General features: G+C 33.4%; 1 protein-coding gene across 7 annotated transcripts in view; it reads left to right on the forward strand.

Moving 5' to 3' along the window:
- Positions 1–7,484: 7,484 nt before the first annotated feature.
- LOC114292667 (coatomer subunit beta'-2) overlaps positions 7,485–17,169 on the forward strand; it is an 18,895-nt gene continuing 9,210 nt past the window's right edge. For 6 of the 7 annotated variants that reach the window (XM_082865979.1, XM_028236677.2, XM_082865980.1 and 3 more), the window contains exons 1-11: positions 7,499–7,741; positions 7,977–7,997; positions 8,119–8,180; positions 8,464–8,518; positions 11,975–12,011; positions 12,126–12,451; positions 12,564–12,695; positions 12,774–12,922; positions 14,061–14,129; positions 14,921–15,071; positions 15,179–15,244. In XM_082865979.1, coding sequence (XP_082722105.1) covers positions 7,739–7,741; positions 7,977–7,997; positions 8,119–8,180; positions 8,464–8,518; positions 11,975–12,011; positions 12,126–12,451; positions 12,564–12,695; positions 12,774–12,922; positions 14,061–14,129; positions 14,921–15,071; positions 15,179–15,244 — 1,071 coding nt within the window. In that variant the 5' untranslated portion in view covers positions 7,499–7,738. Of the gene's footprint in view, positions 7,742–7,976; positions 7,998–8,118; positions 8,181–8,463; positions 8,519–11,974; positions 12,012–12,125; positions 12,452–12,563; positions 12,696–12,773; positions 12,923–14,060; positions 14,130–14,920; positions 15,072–15,178; positions 15,245–17,169 lie in introns of all 7 variants that reach the window. The other variant, XM_082865978.1, reaches the window with a different exon arrangement.

Below are 17,169 nucleotides of genomic sequence, written 5' to 3' on the forward strand. Positions count from 1 at the left end.
ATGACCTTTCCAAGATAATGTTGTAAGGGGAGGGTGTGTCGATTACGGTGAACTCTGTTGTCATCTTCTTCGTGCCAGCCTGCACATCTAAGCTTACTACTCCCAGTGGCCATGTCGGCGTTCCATTGAACCCGACCATTGGGCCATTAGATTGTTCCATGTCGTCTGGGTGAAGGCCCAATTTCTTGTAACATCTAACATACATGATGTCGCAAGAGCTACCTTGGTCAATCAGGATGCGTTTCACTTGGCACTTCCCAACCTGGAGGGGTACTACCAAGGTGTCGTTGTGCAGATGTTGTACCATCTCAAGGTCGGCTTTAGTAAAGGACACTGCTGGTCCTTGGCACTCCTCTGCCCGATGTCTCTTCTCCCCGACTTGGTAGACATGCTGTAGGTGCTTTACCTTTTGGGTCTCCCCCCGAATTTCGTTTTCATTAACCTTCAAGTGAATTACATTAATTACCTGAGGTCCTCCTACTTGAGGTTACTGTGTGGGGGAGGTGGAGCTGCTGGTGCCTAAGGTAGTCTTGCCTATTCTTCCCTTGTCCTGGCCTCATTGACAAGGTCTCTCAGATGGCCTTGCCTCACCAGGTCTTCTAAGTGTGTTTTTAGGACTCTACAACCCTGAGTCATGTGCCCATCGTCATTGTGGTAAGCACATTGCTTGCCAAGGTTTCTTCCCATAAACTCCCCTGGTGCCCTCGCTGGTGCTCTAAAATAGGGTTGGCTCCGAATTTTATCCAGGACTTTGTGAATTAGGATTCGGAACACAGTTGTAATTGCCTGTGTAGCCCTCAGTCCTATCTCTTGCTTGCTGGATCCATTGTTACCTCGGCCTCGCTTCGGCGAGCTGTTTCCTTTTTCTTGCTTTGTCTCCTTCGTCCTCAACGTATCTTCCTCAGCTCTGGCATACTTCTCAATTCTAGCCATGAGCTCTTTCGTGCTCTTTGGCAGTGTCTTTGCCAAAGATTTTCGTAGTGGACAGTCATCTTTTAGGCCATTCTTGAAATATACGACCGCCACCTCTTGGTTACACTCGGGTATTCGGTTAAACACCTCATAGTACCTTTTTGCATAGGCCCTAAGGCCTTCATCCTTACTGATTCTCAGAGCCATGAATGCGTCCACCCTTAATGGTTGTAATTTATTTCTCACGAACCTGGCCACAAACATCTCGGCCAGGCCTTCCCAGGTCTTCACATTTCCTTTTGGTAGTTTGTGAAACCAATCTGATGCAATCTCCCCGAAGGATGAGGAGAACACTTTGCAGAGTAATAGCTCGTTTCCACTATACAATGCCATTGAGTTCAAGTATAATCCAACGTGGATGTTGGGGTCTGACTTACCATCGTATATTTGGAACCTCGGCATACTGAATCTCTTCGGCGCCTCAAATTTGTCCAACTCCACTAAGAATGGTGTTCTCGGCTTATCTGGGGAGGTTACCTCGGTATCGGCATTTTGTTGCTTCCTCTTGAGGTAATCTCTCAAGTCCCCCTTTGTTCGCCCAAGAGCTCGGCTATCTCCCGACTTTAGTCTTTTCGGCGGACTACTCTCTGCTTCGTTGTGGGCCCTTTTTTACCTTTCTCCATGAGTTGTGTTGAAACACAACTCTTGTCTTTGAACATGCCGATGTTCTCTAGGGTCTACTTCTTTAGCGCGATGTGTCTTTCGTGACTTTTCCCTTTTCGACTCCCCTCATCCGACCTCCCTTGAAGGCCGGTGAGAGTGTTTTTCACTCCTGGTGTGCTGGGGAGCTATTAGGATTGGTTTCTGCCCCCCTTCTGGGCATTGCCCGCTGGAATCGGCGTGTCGTGCAGCGGGAATGGTGGCTGCATGACATTATTTCGCATCATGAAATTGACGACCGATTGCAGGTTCGCCAATTTGTTTGCTGTCTCTTTTACTTCTTCGTCCCTCCGCAGGCATCTATCCTTCCATACCTAGAGGTCATCCTCATTGTAGTACCCACTTTGATCTGGTTTCTTCGGTATGTCACCATCCTGGCCAATGTCTTTTCTGCTGTGATTCTAGTTCTAGGTCTTCTTATTGCAACCATCTTCCTCCATGTTAGGGTCAACGTGTTTACTGTTCCCAGTAGGGGTTTCGTCCTGGCCATCTATTCTTCTTTCGTTCCTACAGATGACGCTAAATTATGTGAGTGAATTTCTGATTACACTGCCAACTTAGTATTTAGCTGGAGAGTACTGGCAGACTAGATGACACCTAGTTGACCTACAACAGAAAGAGAAGATTCCGGCGGTGGTTCGTCCACCCGGAGGCACTCCGATGATCAAGTCAGTATATCTCTCAAAGATAATCAATTGCTAAACTCACTGTTCTGAGTATAAATTGCGTACCTTAGACTCATCGAGGGTGCCTTTCTTTCATAGCTAACTCAATCCTTGTCCCTATAGAAGCCTAGCTTCAATGGACTTCAGCTCAGTGCTTATCCTGGACTCTTCAATAGATAGAGATAAACTCCCCAAAAGTGTTATCCTTATCCATGCTGAAGTCCTTCCTCATTCCAGGACTCTTGTGCCTTATCCGCTTATCTCGGATTCCGATATCTTCGGAGATAACCTCGGCCTAGCCGAGATCACCTCAGCGTCATAACCTAGACACGTGGCACCTCGGCTGACACGTCGACATCACCTTGACCACGTGTTGGGAACTCAGAAAATATATCCCCACACCAAACAACACTTTGCCACACCTTACCATGCTAGTCTTTGTTTGCCGCAACATTTTAAAATTACATCTTGAAATTGTGCAACTCAACTCACAATTTGAAAATATGATTTCAAAAAATGTTCATATTTTTTTGCATGATTTTAAAATCTTTGTTATCTATTTTTTTAAAAAAAAAAAATCAAAAACTACTTTGATTTGATGAATAACATAAAATAAAAAAAAATTAAAAAAAGTCATCATTTTCTTATGATTTTTTTTTTGGAAAGATTATAATTTTTTAAATTTAAAAATAAACTTTTCTATTTTATTTTGCTAAATTAATTTTATTTTAAAAAATAAAAAATAGATTTTGAAAATCAAAACAAAATAGATGTACTTTGGTGAATAGTTTTGGTTACAATTCTTAAAAATTATTTTTAAATAAGTTTTCCTTGTCCTTATTGATTTATATATATATATATATATATATTTTTTTTTTAGTCATTTTTTTTAAAAATTTTGTAGACATGTTAAAGTTAGACGCATCTAAAAAGTTTAAAATATATATATATATATATATATGAAAAAAAATTACTAAAAATATATAAAAACTCATTTAAAAATAGTTTTTGGAAAAGTAAACATTTTCCCTTCTTTTTTTTTTTTGCATTATTACCAAAAAGGAAAAAAAAAATCTTGATTTCAAGGTAATTAAATTCATTACAAGACTCACCCAAAAAATAAATTCATTACAAGATCTTTTTTTTTAACAAATTCTTTACAAGATTGAAATTGAAAAGATAAATACAAAAGAAAAAATCTATATAATAAAGTAAGACGGTTTTTGAATTTTTAACATATTTTTGTCATACTAGGACATCTGGATGGCTCAGATCTGTTCAAATTATAAAACAATGGTTAATAAATATTTTCAAAAAATATCCTACATGTACATTTACTACTTTCTCGCTTCTCTCTCTTACTTTTTCCTTTTCTCACTCATCTTTTCATGATTCCATGATCCCACCTTTCTCTCTCTTTTCTTTTATTTTTTTTATTTGCTTCTGTTTTTCTTTTTCTTTCTATTTGTTTATTATTTTTATTTTCTCCTTTTTGTTCAATATATTTTACGCATATTTCCATACAATGTATGTATGCCCCGTAATACACTAGGATATTACGGGCATACATACAATTTTCATATAATTATATATAAGCAAAAGCAATTTTGTATGTATGCTTGTGAAAATTGTATGTATGTCAAGTACATCTATCTGTCTAGCTATATATTATATAAGCAAAAACGAGTTTTCATAAGGAGTTTTGTGAGAATTCAAAAATTTTATAATAAATTTGTGATTTTGTCAAATTAAAAAATAAATTTAAATAGTATTGAAATTAAAATTATATTCTAATTCTAACATTATTTACACTGTGCCTTCAGGCACGGGCATCCTCTACTCTATATAATAAAGTAAGACGATTTTTGAATTTGTCCTACACACATTTGTCCTATTAGGACATTTGGACGGCTCAGATCTATTCAAATTATAAAATAACGGTGGTGATATATTTTTCAAAAAATATCCTGCATGTACATTTTCAATTTTCCCATTTTTCTCTCTTACTTTTTCCTTTTCTCACCCATCCTTCCATGATTCCATGATCTCATCTTCCTCTCTCTTTTCTTTTTATTTTTTTTATTTTCTCGCATTTTTATTTTTATTTATTTTTTTATTTTATCCTTTCTGTTCACTTATTTTTATTCATATTATATGGAAAAGTCTACGATCCCAGAATTATGAATCAGATTTTACTTTGTGTAGTGGAGATTAAATTAATGAATTTTATAGTCCATAAATTAAATGAATTTGAACAATTAATTATTATTTTAAAATATATTGAATACCTGATAGATTTCATAAATTTAAACCTTATATGAATCTTTAACATCTATATAATGCAAGACGATTTTTGAATTTTTGCTACACACATTTGTCTTACTAGAACATTTGGACAGTTCAGATCTATTCAAATTATAAAACAACGGCTGAGATATATTTTTCAAAAAATATCCTACATATACATTTTCAATTTTCCCGCTTCTCTCTCTTACTTTTTCCTTTTCTCGCCCATTCTTCCATGATCCCATGATCTCACCTTCGTCTCTCTTTTCTTTTTATTTTTTTTTATTTTCTCGCATTTTTATTTTTATTATTATTTTTTATTATTTTCTCATTTTTGCTCACTTATTTTTATTCATATTATATGGAAAAGTATACGATCCCAGAATTAGGAGTCAGATTTTACTTTGTGTAGTGGAGATTAAATTAATGAATTTCATAGTCCACAAATTAAATGAATTTGAACAATTAATTATTATTTTTAAATATATTAAATACCTGATAGATTTCATAAATTTAAACCTTATATGAATCTTTAACATCTATATAATAAAGTAAGACGATTTTTAAATTTTTTCTACACACATTTGTCCTACTAGGACATTTGGACGGCTTAGATCTATTCAAATTATAAAATAATGGCTGAGATATATTTTTCAAAAAATATCCTGCATGTACATTTTCAATTTTCCCGCTTCTTTCTCTTACTTTTTCCTTTTCTCACTCATCCTTCCATGATCTCACCTTCCTTTCTCTTTTTTTTTTATTTTTTTTATTTTCTCGCATTTTTATTTTTATTTTTTTATTTTCTCCTTTTTGTTCACTTATTTTTATTCATATTATATGGAAAAGTTTAGGATCTCAGAATTAGGAGTCAGATTTTACTTTGTGTAGGGAAGACTAAATTAATGAATTTTATAGTCCACAAATTAAATGAATTTGAACAATTAATTACTATTTTTAAATATATTAAATACCTGATAGATTTCATAAATTTAGACCTTATATGAATATTCAAAATTCACCTAATCAAACGATACATTAAGCGATCAATTTCTTATCTTCGATGGAACTTAGTCAAGTGACGCTGGAGATCTTCTTAAAGCTTTAGCCGAAGTGGCTCTCTCACTACGAGGGACGCGAATTCTCAGCATCGATGGAAGCGTAACCACCGATTTTATCACATGTTTGTTGGAACTGTAATCGGAGCTCTCTTCGCCGCAATGCTGACTGCCGACAACGGAAACGAACGTCCTCTGTGGAGAAATGTCAATTGAACTTTTTATTGAACTTGATATAATTATCAACTGAATCATGAAAGACTATGAGTGGTGGAATATGGAGGAGAGAGAATGAGTGGAGAATTGATGGGCAACATGTGGGTGCTATGTTTCTAACCCTTAAATTGATGTTTTTGAGGTTTTTTTTTATTTTTATTTTATTTTATTATGTAGGTTATGGATTTGGATTTAATTTTTTAAAAAATTTTAGGTCTAAAATAAAACTTGATCTTCATAAAATGTGTTTGGATTTTAGAAATATATTTTTATTTTTAGTTTGATTTATAAAATGGATTTAATTCCTTGATGGAAAATGAGTGTTGATTTTTTATGATTTTGAAAAAGCTTTTAAAATGGGTGTTGACTCAAATAAGTGTATCTATGCAAAAAAAATTACATTTTTTTAAGTTAACCGAAACAAGCACTAAATAATTATGTTAGTGGGAGAGAGATTGAATAATTATGTTTAATCTAAATAAATAAAAAAAAGAGTTTTTTTAATTTAAATAAATAATTATAGAGTTTTTTTTAACATATTTTTTTATTTATATCAAAAATACGCGTAGTTTCTAATTAAAAAGGGAGAGTGGGCCAGAAAAAGAGACCAATCTGAGACACAATAAATAATTGAAAAGATGAGTGTAATTAGCAACAGAAGCGTGGTCTCTAAAAAAAATAATTAAGCCACGCAAAATTATAAGAGGTGTATGAGAGGTTGGTTAATTTAGTAAGTTATTTTAATTTTTGGTTAATTTAGTAGATTAAAATAATTATATTTAGCAAGATTGTTGAATTTTTTTATAATTAAATACGATGTATATGAGAAAAAAATATAAAAATGATTATGAATTTGATATTATTTTAATTTATTTTTCCTTTTAAATACATATGACTCAAAAAAAGTTTGACGTAACATTGTTTAAATACATTATATATATATATATATATATATGTATATTTTGATAAATACACTAAAGTTTATATATGACTTAATTCAACCGCATTTTTAAAATTTAACACACCTTTGTTCAATATTATAAACACACCTTTGTTCAATATTATATTAGTCATTATTTTGAATTCTGTACTTTTTTTAGATGGTGAAATTTTATAAAATTTCAAATACAAATTAATGTTTTAACTTAAACTTTAGTAATGAATTTAAAAAATTACATTTTAATTTAAATGAACCGTCATCGTACGATTCCTGTTGAAGTCATGGCCGGCGGTGGTATTGCCATAGATGTTGGCAGAAGTCTTATGTATGGAGTTTTATATTGCAGTGAAATTATTATTATCTTGAATTGATTTATGATAATTGATTTCTGTAGCAGTGAAATTATTATCATTTTGAATTGATTTTTTTGTAAAGGATGTGATACTAATATTAATAATTTATGTTAATTGATTTTTATAGAATATGTATATCAATATTATTTACATCGTGTCTTTAACACATGTATACACCAGTATATAATGTTATATACATATATATATATATATATCGTGGCTTGATCTGCACCGTCCATTCCAACGCATCAGATTGATCGGTAACTGAGAGACCCATCACACGACTGCACTGTGGTAGCTTCGTAAAAATAAGCCATTATCGTAACTACAAAGCATCATTCATTTACTCTCTCTCTCTCTCCTCACTCCGTAACCTTCTTTAACCGAAGTTCCGCTGTAACGAAGACTCAAAACTCTCTCTCTCTCTCGATCGATCTTCCGAGTTGGAGAGCGATTCGAACGAAGATCGTTGTGTAACAGCTGAGTTCGTTGGTTCTCAAGCACTGCGATCTTACCTGGATCTCTAGGGTTCGTCAGCAGCCACCTTTCTCCGATTCCATCAACGGAGACGCGTTTTCATTTCCCAAAATGGTCAGTCTTCAATTGTAATTGTTCTTAATTTCTTTCACAATTCGATTTATATATTAGATCTAGCTCAAATCTGACACGATTCGATCTGAATATCTAAGCATTCTTGCGAGTGCCTTGAATTTCGCACAATTGTGTTTATTTTTTGAATTCTGCACTTGGACTCAGTTAAAGATTTGATTTTATTCGAGATCTAGCGTTGTAACATGTACTAACTAATTCGTGTGTTTCTTTGCAGCCTCTCAGACTGGAAATAAAGGTATTAATATTCATGTTGCTTTTGAATTTTTTTTTTTTTTTTGAATCAGTTTTGGATTGGATCCTTGTTTCTTTTATGTGTAATTTTTGAAATTTCGTGCTGACAATTATTGTCTAATCAGAGAAAACTTGCTCAAAGGTCCGAAAGAGTAAAATCTGTGGATTTGCATCCAACAGAGCCATGGTAATTATGATTTTATTTGTGTAATCAATCTAAGTTTTGGATTTTAATAGAAAATGTACCTACATGTTCCTTCTTGCTAATTGCCAAGAAAAAAAAAATATGAAACTTGTGTTTTATACCCCAAGCAAACACCTTTTCTCAGCAATTAAGTGGCATTGACTTTATTTGCAACTAACCCAGGGTCTAAGGCTATGAGAAAGTTCATCTTTGTGAAAGTTTATTTCTTTATTTTTTTATTTTTATGTGATTCGTGATGATGATACGTGATGCTTTTATCTTGCAGGATTCTAGCAAGTTTGTATTCTGGTACTGTTTGCATCTGGAACTACCAGTCTCAGGTATGTAACAACTATGCAAGTTAGCTAAGAAGCATTGGTTACCATCCAACTGAATTATGATAAGTACCTTCTCAGGCCTCACAATGCCATTCTTCTTGTGATACAATGCTTTTTTGTTTTTTGTGGTGTCTTTCTATTATAGTTCATTTTCGAATGTATGCTTGTATGTTATTTTTCTTCTTTTTCTATTTTAATTTTATTCTGCACAATGTTACTGATAATCATTTTTTGGGATTCATTGTATTGTCTTGTAGAAATACGTTCATTTTATATAATTTTTGTAACAGTTGATGCTCAAATCTCACTCTGTATATCAATTATAGGTAAGGGGAGAACTTCAACTGATCACAAATTAATAAATTTAAATAAAGTAATTTTGTTGGATCCATATCCTTAACATTGTTTGTTGCTAGGCTTCAAGCTATACATTCTATTTATATCTGCAGGTTCATTGCGAACAATAATTAAGTCATCCATATCTATAAGATATCCAATTGTAGTTTTACTAACTTTTCACTTTAGATCTTTACACCATAAATTCTAATGTAGATTGACAACAATATAGATTTGAACTTTGAAGCAGTGGAACCAATCAGTACCCATTAATGGGTGTTTGGGAGGGTTTAGATTTGGTACATACCTAATTTTTGACATAAATGCACAATGTGGTTGTCCTCATACTTGAACCCATAACTTCAAGGTTAATAGGTCAAGGTTTTAACCATTGAACCAGTCTTAACCAATAACATAGTAACTTAGAAAAATTGCAGAGGAATGAAAGAATCTATTAATTATTGGGGATTAAGAATCATTAACGACATGAATAATGTTGTGAAGAACAATTTAGCATACACCTATTGGTTAGTGGGAGATTTTCGATCATTTACCACATGAAGAGCAACATAGAAGGAAACCCTTTTGGACCCAAAGCAATGACGACTTGGGAAACCTGTCCAGAGTATATATTGCACATATGCATAGGCATAGTCTCTAAATTATTTTAATTTAATAGCCTATTAGTCTATTCCTTAGCTTGTCCAGTTACAATTATCATATGACATGGCATATGTTTGTTAAACATGTTACGCTAAAGTTATTATACTTTAGTATATTGTGGTATTTTCAGCATTATCTTACTAATCAGATGCAACAAAATGAAGTTTAAATATATGAGGCTGCCTATCAGAATTTCATGTTCTTTTGTATAGGTCCTTTCATACGCAAAGCTACATTTGTCCATTTTTTTTATAAGCGAATCCTTCATTTGTCCAACAAAGACAGTAGTGAAGAGATGCGATATAGTGACGGTAGATGGAAGTGTTAGGGGAAGGGACAGATCTAAATTGACGTGGGCTAGTGTAGTAAATAGAGAGATGAATCTCCTTAATTTGACTAATGAAATGGCTCTGGATAGAGTTGAGTGGAGAATAAGGATTTATGTAGTTGACCCCATCTAATGGGACTTAAGGCTTGGCTTGGCTTGGCTTGGCTTGGTTTGGTTTGGTTTGGTTTGGTTTGGTATCCTTTATTTGTCCAATCCACCCAGCCAAGTTGAAAATGTTCTCAGTAATATCAATAAATCTGTATTCAACTCTCATTAAGATGGTTTGGGTTATTGTATCATGGAGCTTCTGTTATTAAAGTATCATCCAATCCAACTCACTATTGCTTCTGCAGCACCCACCCGCTCTCCACCTCGGGTTGGTGGTACGCTATGATAAGATCTTTGTGCTTCTGCCATTGTTCAGTATCATAGATGTTGTATACATGACCCAATTTCCCATAATTATCTTCTTTTAAGATATGGCAGATAATATTTTGGTGTGAATCAATATCATATGAAATTGCAGTGTTAATACACAATTTAATGTTTATTTGCATATTTTAACATATTTATTCAATTGTGTATTGAGTGATGCTCAAGGATTGCGAGCTAGACTTTCTTAGTCTTCACCTTTAATAAAAAGAGTAGGGTAATTATACTTATTTCCCCTGAGGTTTGGAGAAAATACAAGAAGTTTTACAATTTTGGTATAATTACATTGGGTTCCGTTAAGGTTTTAATTCATACGACATTGAGCTCCTTTTTCATCAATAATTTGTTTGTCATATGGATGGAAAAATGATGTTGTCATCTCTTCTATACTAAATTGTATATTTTTCTTTGTTTATCCTTGTGTCTTCACACCATCTAAATTAGTTTTGGTCAATTTAAACGTACTAAAAGGGAGGTTTGTGTAATTATGCCAAAATTATGGGGCTGCTTGTATTTTATTTAACCCTCAAGGTTAGTGTAATTTACTATAAAAAAAAAAAGAATACTTGGGTACAGATTTAAGATTACATACTAATTCATGCTTGTTTGCATGCTGATTATAAAAAAAAAAAAAAATCATGCTTCTTTGCATGCTCTCATAGCAGTGATGGTGATGGAAAAAATAAATCTTATTTAGCATTATCTACCTGATCATCAACCACCCTTTTCTCCCTATGAAGGGAAACATACAGGCTGGTAGGGTCCCACAGAATGTGCAAGTAATGGCTTTGATACACTCCCAAGAAACAAGGGTGACCATGACAAGTGGAAGTTAATGGTTTTATTTTATTTTCAATTTAGGAATATTTTATTTGTTCTGAAGTCCTTTTCAAAAAGAAAATCAAGTGGAATTACGCTTTAGGGATGAAGTTGGAGAGCGAAAAGTCACTTTGCTTGTTGGATATTGGGTAGATTTTTGATGGCCTTAGGGACATAATTTCAAACTTTCTCCATTATAGCATGAACCAAAATTTAGAGCTATAACAAACCTCTTGATTGATTTAAATGAGCCTTATGTCATTAACTTGGATATTCTTCTAAAGAAAATACCTAGGGGACCTACTTTTTGTAATATCTTTGTATTCCATGGGAGACTTTGGCATTTTTATCAAGAATTCTTTTGCAAATACAAGTGATCATATTTTGTGGGTATTTAACTTTGTAGGGGTGGTATACCAACTCTTGCAATGAAATGAAGCCAATCTTGATTTAAAAAAAAATAAAAAAATAGTAACAAACACTTGAACTCAGTTTCGTTTTATATTATTTGCCTTAGAAATAGTCAACTTATATGGCACACAGTTTGTTTCTGAACATTTCTATTCCTTTATGAGAATATCATAAGACTAGAGAGCTCGTTTCACATATCCATTGGTTTTGAAGGCCTTATGTGTTACTGTGTCCCCCTGGACCAAGTTATCACTGGTGTCCTGCTTTCATTTTGAAGCTCTTCTGAATTATCTGCTATTTCTTGCCTTCTAAAAGATATTAGTGTCATTGGTATATTAGGGATGCTCTAAAGAATAAGAAACAAGATGAAGTTTTTTATTATCATAAACTGATCATGATTACTTTTTTATCCTTATGGTGATTACTCAAGCATGTGATGCTAACTAAAATTTCATTTTCTACTATCATAGACCATGGTGAAGTCATTTGAGGTTACTGAGTTACCAGGTAGGTAATTATTATTTTACATTACCTATTTATTTGGTCAGCTGGTACAATTTTCTTGCTTTCTCATGTTGATGAGGGTTATTCTGTGCTGATATCTACTCAATGGGTGTGCAGTTAGATCTGCAAAGTTCATTGCACGCAAACAATTGGTTGTTGCTGGTGCTGATGATATGTTTATTCGTGTATACAATTACAATACAATGGATAAGGTCAAAGTGTTCGAGGCACACACTGATTATATTAGGTGTGTGGCTGTTCATCCTACCCTTCCATATGTGCTGTCTTCATCTGATGACATGCTTATAAAGCTCTGGGATTGGGAGAAGGGATGGGTGTGTACTCAAATTTTTGAGGGTCATTCCCATTATGTTATGCAAGTGACATTTAATCCAAAAGATACCAACACATTTGCTAGTGCATCTCTTGATCGCACTATAAAGGTATGGATTGAATTGTCTATTTCTAACTTGTTAACCACAATTTTTTGTATAATTGAGTACAAATGATAGTCATGCATTGGAACCTTTTTTTCGTTTTTTACCTTCTTTCCAGATTTGGAATCTTGGCTCCCCTGACCCAAATTTTACATTGGATGCCCATTTGAAAGGGGTAAATTGTGTTGATTACTTCACAGGTGGCGATAAGCCTTATCTGATAACTGGTTCTGATGATCACACTGCAAAGGTTTGACTCCTATTTTCCTTGTTGGGTTCTTATACATGTACAGCGTGAAAATATTTGTGGCTATATCCTATGAAACAGGTGTGGGACTATCAAACCAAAAGTTGTGTCCAGACACTAGACGGCCACACCCACAATGTTTCAGCTGTATGTTTTCACCCTGAACTTCCCATTATAATTACTGGTTCTGAAGATGGTACTGTGCGTATATGGCATGCTACCACGTATCGGTAAGTTCTATGGTCAAACTATCTTCATACTAAGATTTTGACCTATACTTGCCCCAATCTTGCTATTATACATGATTGGAATTTAGTTTGATGCAACATAGGTAATTATTTAACAGATTGACATCTTTGCTTTGTATAGGGAGTTACTTAGGTCATGGCATATTCCAACTTTTTGAACCTGTTGTTTACTGAGTTATAAGTTGTTAACTTTGAATTGGCTCAGGTAATTAATCCCACTGTATGTTGGGATTAATGATACCATAGAATTAATGATACAGTTTTTTGAGAAAAATGGTGTCTGTAATTTTCAAATGAAATGGTGAAGGCACTTTCAGGATCTATTTCTACCACCCCCCCTCCCCCCCCTCTCAATGCTCTTTCGTTATTTCTAGACATACTCATGAAGTCTCATATATGTTTTTTAGTTTTTTATTTAAATTAAATAGCATTGAAAATTTGATCTTGGATGTGACAATTAACCTCCCTTTTCAGGGATGTATTTCTTTTTTTGTATGTACATATGTAACAGGTTAAATAAATGTCAACAAAATTTTGCTACGAGTGTGGTTACTTATCCATTATCCCAAGGCTGCATGTCATTCGATTCAGATATCCTCATTCCATTGCCACTCACCTTCCCTGAACTCTGAGCAACACCTTGATGTTTGCTGTAATCTAGATGGAATAGAAATCTAAATCATGGAAACAAAAGGATTGTTCCATGGAGTTCACAAGTTCAAGGACCTCGTAATTATGCCACTGACTTAGCTTGTTAAATTTAGCTGGATCATTCTAGATTTCCTTTGCAATTTTAATTTTGATCTTGGTAGCAAGATCTTGAAAGTAGCAGTTTTTTTTAGCTTTTTTTAAAAGATGAAATCTGTGTAGAATAGTGTCCAATTGGGTTGAATTTTTGGAAGTAAAATAATAAAATTTGAAAATGCACTAGAGATTGAGGCAATATGGATGCTCGAGCCTTTTGTATGTGTATTTGTGTGTACACTTGTCCTTGTATTGTTGATCCCTACATTTATTTCACACAGTGGTTTTCTGTTTTTATGTTTTCACTGTTATAGTACATTGAGTTTTTTGAGTTTTTTCTGGTCTTCCTAAAGCTTTCTGTTTCATTGACTTGCAGCCTTGAGAACACGCTGAATTATGGTCTTGAAAGAGTTTGGGCCATTGGATACATGAAAGGTTCTCGCCGGTGAGTTTTATTTTTTTTACTTATGAAAAAGTATGTTTTTTGGAAGGTGTGACTGAATTGGGTTTTTTCTTTTCTCGAATAGGATATTATGGGTGTGTTTTGATATAAATTTTCAAAAATAGTTTTGGGGAGACTTTAGAAATTTTTTTGGTTTATTTGGTATATATTTTGAAAATAATTTTGGAGTTTGGGATGATTTGGGGTGTGTTTGGTTTGTGTTTTGAAACATGTTTTTGGAAGAAAATTTTCAAAAACATGTTTGGTTACAAATTTTCTTTAAAAAATTTCAAAATTACTTCTCTCTCTATTACACATCAACTAATCACTTTTTTTCTCTCCTCTCCTTCTCAATCATTTTTTTCTCTCACACACATCTACTCATTTATAACAAAATATCAAATCATTTCAAACTCCCAAACTTAAAAACTATTTTCAAAATATACAACCAAACAAACTAAAAAAATTTGTAAACTCTCCCCAAAATTTGTTTTTGAAAATTTATCTCAAAACACAAACCAAACACACCCTTGATATTTTGTTGTAGTTGAGTAGATGTGTGTGAGAGAAAAAGTAATTGATTGATGTGTAGGAGAGAGTAATTTTGGAATTTTTTTTTTCAAAAAATTTGAACCAAACAAAATTTTGAAAATTTTTCTCAAAAATGGTATCTTGAGATACAAACCAAACAAGCCCTACAATTTCAGGGGAAGAATTAGGAAATAAAATTGAACATACTCTTGCTAAATTTGTTGCAACTTCATTCTTTTGTGGCTTTTGCACTCTTTGGACAGGCTTGTAATTGGTTATGATGAAGGAACTATTATGGTAAAAATTGGTCGTGAAGAACCTGTTGCTAGTATGGACAATAGCGGAAAAATCATATGGGCTAAGCATAATGAAATTCAGACTGTTAACATTAAGAGTGTTGGAGCAGATTATGAGGTTTGATTCAATTGTGTTCTCATCTATTCTGAATTTCATAAAACTATGATGACAAATCTTTTTTGCTTAAGGTGATGTTTAAATTCGTTGTCTTCTTTTCTTCTCAGGTTACTGATGGGGAAAGATTACCTTTGGCAGTGAAAGAGTTGGGGACCTGTGATCTTTACCCACAAGTGAGTTGGCCTTCTTTGGATGTACTAGATATTTTATCATGTTTTGTGTCATGATTTGCAGTCTCTGAAAACTAGTGAGCTGGCCTTCTTTTGCAGTAGAACTGCTGCTATTTAATTTGCTCTCTAGTACTAATCTTGCAAAGATTTTTTCCTTGTTCTTTTTATTATTATTATTATTATTTTTTTTTTTTTTTTTTTTTCCCCTAATAAGTAATCATGGCAAGTTATCTGGTAGAATAACTTTAATGAAGTTCATTATTGATTCAAGACGTAAGAGATTACTTCTTGTGCTTTAGATGTTTGACTGCTTCCTACACTTCATGTACATGGTTACCCATTGTGTCATCGTGTCTGAATTGTTCAATTCTAACCCGTAAATCTTGATACTGGAAGGGAGATGAGTTATCACTGTGACCATTTTTTCATCATTGTTAAGTTGGTATAGAAATGATGTTTCTATCAAAATTTACTGGTTGGACATGGGTGCCTGCACTCATGTTAGAATATGCGTCTTTTTATGGAATAAATTTAGAAGGTTTGATCTGAGATTTTGATTGAACTGGGTTTGAATATATTTTCTTTGATGGGCACTACTGTTGGGGCAGCGCCAGACAGTAGATTTTGTTGTTTTGTTTAGATAATGAGATTAGACATTACGAGGTGAAGGGAAAATAAAAAATGGGAAAAATCTATATAACAAAACAAGGGTGTTTTTAATTGGGGTGGGACATTTGTCTTATGTGTCAAAATGTGAATGATCAGATTGATTCAATCTAATGGTTAAGAATGTAGCTTGATTCAAAGGCTGAGAACAATTGTTGTTGAGATTGACGGTTAAAATTAGGGAATAGATCACAATTCATAAAATTGTCTAATATTGCGAACATTAATTGGTGAAAGTATAGTTCTGACTAGCCGTTTTTCTATGTGAGGTTCTAGTGATCAGTTGTAAACTATGATCCTGTGATTGATTTGTATGCACATTGAAACTTAAAGGATCCATTTGGGGAAGATTGAAAACACAATCGTTTCTATGTTGTTTCATTTTCTTATGAATTTGATTTTAAATAGCTTTGAACCTTTTAATGAAATTGGACTATTTTCAGCAATTTTTCTCCAAAGCAGATTTTGGAAATAAAGAATCCAATAACATTTTCTGTATTTTTTTTTTTGCTTTTTGAGAATGGAAAATTGTTTTTGAAAATGGTGCCAAATGGGCCTTAATAATTGGCAAAGCTCTAAGATTGTATGAAAAATGTAAAGACTCTTTTGGCAGTCATGGTCAAGCATAAACACTAGATTTAAGGACAGCTACTTTGTGCAAGTACAATTCAAGTTGGAAATTAGGTTTGTACCCAGCCCCAACCTCCCCTCCCAGGTTTGAAAATGGACTGGACAAGGACTTCATCTTCTTGTCTCAGTTAGCATTTTCATTTTGGTGCCTTTATTTAAATCATATATTACTTCTTTAGTGGTGTAATTATTATTGCTATTATGACCAAATTATTGTGATAGCTTTTCCTCATTTGACCGATGGCCCATCGACAATGCTTGTTGTATCTTATTTTTAGGTGTCACCTATTAATCTCAAAATTTCATTTTTTTTATTTTTGTTTTAGCTTATCTTGTAACATGTTTTTAATTGTCATTCTGTGCTTTTTAGCATACCTGCCTTTTCTGTTTACATTGGTAGTTACTCCATGATCAATCAACATGACTGAGGCATTTGTCTGCTTGATCCATCCTCTCTAGTTTTATGTGCATTACTGTCCTCAATCCTCTTTAGAGAAAGGAGATAATGTTTTTGGAGCTTTTAGGTGTAATTCAATTTTAGCCTTTAAGGTCCTCCTATTAAATAAGCTCATGCTATTTCTATGTAGATTAACATATAGGTTACATTCCGACTATTATGCTAATCTCCTGTT

This window comes from Camellia sinensis, chromosome 4 (genome assembly GCF_055761805.1).
Source record: "Camellia sinensis isolate YWXY chromosome 4, ASM5576180v1, whole genome shotgun sequence".
Classification (NCBI taxonomy): domain Eukaryota; kingdom Viridiplantae; phylum Streptophyta; class Magnoliopsida; order Ericales; family Theaceae; genus Camellia; species Camellia sinensis.